Genomic DNA, 5,537 nt, shown 5'->3' with positions numbered 1-5,537 from the left:
GTCCATACTCTCTTTTCAGTCTCAGTGTTTTTTTTCATCCTTCTATGCCTTTGTAAGAATAGTAAATAATAATCCCCTTTTTATTTTTCGCAGTTTACCGGTCTGCATATGTGTGTCTGTGCATGTGGGCAAGGAAAAATAAGGGGCGTTAATATTTTGATGTGTGCGTATGTGGACTTCATTGGTGTAGACACTATTTAAAATAAACAGTTAATATTTGTTTTTTTATGAAAGAAAACTGGTCGGTGTGCTTTATTCTGGTGAAAAGTGGAGTACATGATTGATTGCTTCAGTAAGTAGGAAAAATTAAATATATCTTGTGACCTGTGGAGAAGTGGGACTGGCTGAACAGTACACTCCTCCCGCCTTGGCTGAAACTGACCATCTATCCATCCATCCATCCATCCATCCATCCATCCATCCATCCATCTATCTATCTATCTATCTATCTATCTATCTATCTATCTATCTATCTATCTATCTATCTATCTATCTATCCATCTATCCATCTATCTATCTATCTATCTATCTATCTATCTATCTATCTATCTATCTATCTATCTATCTATCTATCCATCTATCTATCTATCTATCTATCTATCTATCTATCTATCTATCTATCTATCTATCTATCTTTCTTTCTATCTATCTATCTATTTGCCCTGTATTCCTGCATCTATCTACCTATCTAGCTGCCTATCAATCCATGTATCCCTCTCTCTGCCTATCTAACCTTCTATATGCCACCTATCTATCCATCTTTTTGCAAATCTATCATCTAGCAATTTGTCTTTCTGATTAGTTGCCTGTCAATCTATCATTCTAACCATCTAGCTATAACACCTTCTATGTATATATCTATCAGCCTAACCATCCATATATCATTCATCTATTGATCGGTTCATCTATCGATCTACCAATCGACCTATCACTCTAAGTCTCTCATTCTTTCGCTAACCAAGTCTCTCCAGCTCTCCCCCTGTTTGTCTCTCTCTAGCTACCTTTCTGTCTATATGTCTATCTATCTCAGTATTTGCCTATCCGTCCAAATAAACACATGATGCTCCTCGCCCACATCAAGCCTACAAGCTACAACATAACAAGACTGTCCTTGCAAATGTCCCATTCTCACTTTTCCCCACAGACTGGACATCTCCCGGATTATAATCGGGAATTTATTATTTATTTATAATGTGATGTTGTGGAGACGGAGTGTGAACAGCTCTGAGTAGGTTTCTTATTTTATTTTTATTTACTTATTTAGAGATAAAGCACTGAAACAGGCCCTTCGGCCCACCGAGTCTGTGCCGACCAACAACCACCCATTTATACTAACCCTACAGTAATCCCATAATCCTTATCACCTACCTACACTAGGAGCAATTCATAACAGCCAATTTACCTATCACCTGCAAGTCTTTGGATGTGGGAGGAAATCGGAGCACCCGGAGAAAATCCACGCAGACACAGCGAGAACGTGCAAACTCCGCACAGGCAGTACCCAGAATCGAACCCGGGTCCCTGAAGCTGTGAGGCTGCGGTGCTAACCACTTGTAATAATCTCGGATGCATTAATGCTACAGGACTGAAGGAGGATATTTGATCCTTCGTGTCTGTGTCGGCTCTTTCAAGAAGCATATCAGTTATTCCCAGTCACTCTCTTTGCCCCATATCTCTCTGTAACCTTCGCCAGCAAATATAATCATTTTGCATCCAGATATTTTGCTAACAAGTTTAAATCTACGTGTCAGATTATCAAAACTTTAGTCTTTAAAAACAGTCTTTCTTTATTTACTCTCAACGCTGCATTGTTTAAAATATCACCAGTAAATCTTCTCTTAGCCTTCTTTGGTCTAAGACCACCCCAAGCTCTTCCAGTCCACCCAAGTAAGTCCAATCTTCCTTCCCTGGACCCATATAGTTCTTGCAGGACTCAGTTTTTTTTTTGGCAATGTTGCTCCTCTATCTATTTCTCTTTATTTAATTGCCTATGAAATACACAACGTCAGATAATAGATGTTTTATTGTTTCTTAACTGGAACAAAACAGATCGTGTCTGTGAACTCTCAATGACATTTTCTCTTGCTGGCTGAGTAATATTTCATTAAGCAAAACTAATCTGCATTTGATCCTCATATTTCCCATCCCTTTCTATATTGTCTGAATAGCTTGTATACAGGATGTTAATCATCCCATTCTCCCCTTTTTGCAGCCATGTTCAGACATCAACTCACATCATATGCCGACATGGCTATTTTTGTCTGTATCTGAAGAAGCTAATTAACCACATTATCTGATTGCAGGAAAGCAACTGCAACCCGAACCTACACTTATTTGCATTTTCTTTGATGTCCACCTAATTTAGTATGATATCAAATGCCGTCTCACCCAGTCCTGTGTATACATTGATCCTACTTTTAAATGCTATATTTTTGGGCTGAAACCCCTGATGAATTCGTTTCAACTCTCGTACACTGCACCAGTCAACCTGTCTGGGACGATATTGGCCCCAGTTCTCTTCAGGTGCAACAGGCTGAAACATCCTCCTTGTCTCACAGCTGGTCCCAATGTCGTAGGAATCTAAAATCCTTCCTGCTGAATCATGTCTCCAGCCACGCAATCATTGCCACATTCTCCTATTTCTGCTTTAGCTAAACCTTGGCGCTGGGAGTAACCCAGTGATTACTGCCCTTGCAATCTTTTTTTTAAGAGATACAGCACTGAAGCAGGCCCTTCGGCCCACCGAGTCTGTACCGACCATCAACCACCCATTTATACTAATCCTACACTAATCCCATATTCCTACCACATCCCCACCTGTCCTTATATTTCCCTATCACTTACCAATACTCGGGGCAATTTATAATGGCCAATTTACCTATCAACCTGCAAGTCTTTTTGGCATGTGGGAGGAAACCGGAACACCCGGACGAAACCCACGCAGACACAGGGAGAACTCCACACAGGCAGTACCCAGAGTTGAACCCGGGTCGCTGGAGCTGTGAGGCTGAGGTGCTAACCACTGCGCCACTGTGCCGCCCAAAATCCTACTTCTTATTTTCCTCCCTAGCTCTGTAAACTCTGACTACAGGACCTCTATACTCTTCCTCACAATGTCATTGATATTGATACAGAAAAAAAAACCACTTAGAGTTCCATCCCTTCCACCCGCAGAATGTTCTGCACACGGTTCATGACATCTCTTACCCCGGAACCAGGGAGGTGAGTAGCAAACGGGATTCAGTTATTCGTCTTTACTGAGGATATATATATATATATATTATTATTTGATCTACAGTTTTCTATACTTTTCACTGCAATCTTGGTTAAAATTTCTCTGCAGAATTCAGAGGTAGCAAGGGTAAAGAGTTATGTTCCTCTATTCTGAACTATGTTGTAAAGGTGTATGCATCACAATAAATAATGTGAAGCTGAGTAATTTTCTGTAAACTTCTTAGTGGCTCCCTGTTACTGTTGATTTCTATTTTGCAGCTAATCTGTTGACAATTATTATCCTGTTTCGGGGAAAATGTGGTCTCGCCAAATGTGTAACTCGCTACCTGAAGGTCATGGCAGCAGCGGATCTACTGGCCATTATCACTGATGTAGTACTTTATCGGATTAATGATTATTATTTACCAACTAGCTTCCTGTTCATAACTCCTGTGTGCGCTTTCCAAAATGTATTAAGAAATGCTGCCAAAGATATTTCAGTTTGGGTGACAGTCGCTTTCACTTTTGACAGGTTTGTAACCATTTGTTGCCAGAACCTGAGGACTAAATACTTCACTGAGAACACTGCCTCTGCGGTTATTGGAACAATATGTCTGTTGTTCAGTTTGAAAAACATCCCCTGGTACTTTACCTTGGAGCCCTACGTTACAATTAACAACGTACCTTGGTACTGTAATGCAAAACTGGATTACTATACTGTACCTGCATGGGTCGCATTTAGTTGGATTCACCGCTGCCTCAACCCCTTGCTCCCAATAGTTCTGATATTGCTGCTCAATATTATGACCGTAGTACACATTTTAGCAGTAAGTAGAGTCCGCAAATGTTTGAGGGTAACCAAGAATAAAGTAAATCAAAATGATCCGGAGATGAAGAAGCGAAGGAAATCCATCATTTTACTCTTTGCTATATCTGGAAACTTCATAATGCTATGGATGTTATACGTGATCATTTTCTTATTAACCCAAATTACAAACAATTATTATTCAACAGGTTTGAGTGATCCGATGTTAATTGCAGATCAAACCAGTTACATGCTCCTGCTTTTGAGTTGCTGCACAAACACATGCATTTATGCTGTGACTGTGACTAAGTTCAAAGAGGAGCTGAAGAATGCATTGACATATGCACCAAAATTAATACTTAAATTGGTTAAACGAGGACAATGATGACACAATATCCAGAAATTGAATTCTATTCCATCTCTGATCCCATCATTTTCTCCATGATTCATTGCTACTGAGTGCTTCCAGGAACAGTAATTGACAATATCAGACAAAGAGAATATGTGCAAAATAAAGAGATGATTCTGTAATATTCCATTGTTTGCCAGTCTCTCACCCTCTGACTTCCATTGGGTGCAGATTTAAACGATCTGTTTTCAATATCAGTAAAGATATAATTATTTATTCACATCCCGGATTGAGAACGGTTTCATTGGATGATCTGTTTTCCGACAAATGATGGCTTGCACTCCCGTAAATCCGAAATTTCCCTTGAAGTATGAGGTTTATTCAGAATCGGTGGCATTGTTTTCACTGTATAAACATGTCCGATCAGCAATCTATTTCCACACTTCATTGTCTGAACATACACAATCAGCAGTCCACACCCACACATCACTGCCTGCATATGTCCCAACAGCAATCTATTGCCACACTTCACTGTCTCCACCTGTCATAGCAGAAATTTGTTTCCAGACTTCACTGTCTAAGCATGCTTGTTCCACAGCTCGTTTCCTGCCCACAATTTCTATCAATGGTAGTACAACATCCTGTTTCCAGCCCTCACTGTCTAACGATATCTCTTCAGCAGCCTGGTTCCAGCCCTCACTGTCTATCGATGCCCCATCAGCATCCTGTTTCCTACACGCACTGCCTCACAATGTACAGTTATTAGTCTGCTCGCGGCCCTCGCAATCTAACGATGTCGATTCAGCAGCCTGTTCCCGGCCCTCACTGTCTGACGATGTCTGTTCAGTAGCGCATTCCCAGCGATGTATAGTGAGCAGCCTGTTTCCACGTATCACTGCCTAGCGATCTCTGGTGAGCAGCGTAGTTCCAGCCCTCACTGTATAACTATGTCTGTTTAGCCGCCTATCCACAGTCCTCACTGCCAAGCAATGTCTGGTGAGCAGCCTGTTTCCAGCATTCGCTGCCCAGAGATGTCCAGCGTGCGGTCTGTTTCCAGCCCTCACTTTCTAACGATGTCTGTTCAACAGTCAGTCTTAAGCACTCACTGTCCAACAACATCTAGTCGGCAGCATTTTTCCAGCCCTCAGTATTTCTCAATCACTGTTCAGC

At 41.1% G+C, this 5,537-nt stretch overlaps 1 protein-coding gene across 1 annotated transcript; it reads left to right on the top strand.

Moving 5' to 3' along the window:
* The first annotated feature begins 276 nt into the window (after positions 1–276).
* LOC137366247 (probable G-protein coupled receptor 139) lies at positions 277–4,403 on the top strand. Its single transcript, XM_068028204.1, has 2 exons — positions 277–292; positions 3,493–4,403. Exons 1-2 carry the CDS (start codon positions 277–279, stop codon positions 4,401–4,403), a joined length of 927 nt encoding a protein of 308 aa, XP_067884305.1.
* The last annotated feature ends 1,134 nt before the right edge of the window (positions 4,404–5,537 follow it).

The sequence above is a fragment of the Heterodontus francisci genome, unplaced genomic scaffold (genome assembly GCF_036365525.1).
Source record: "Heterodontus francisci isolate sHetFra1 unplaced genomic scaffold, sHetFra1.hap1 HAP1_SCAFFOLD_586, whole genome shotgun sequence".
NCBI classification, from domain to species: domain Eukaryota; kingdom Metazoa; phylum Chordata; class Chondrichthyes; order Heterodontiformes; family Heterodontidae; genus Heterodontus; species Heterodontus francisci.
Note: the sequence above shows the minus strand (reverse complement) of the source record. Positions and strands in the feature narration are given on the sequence as shown.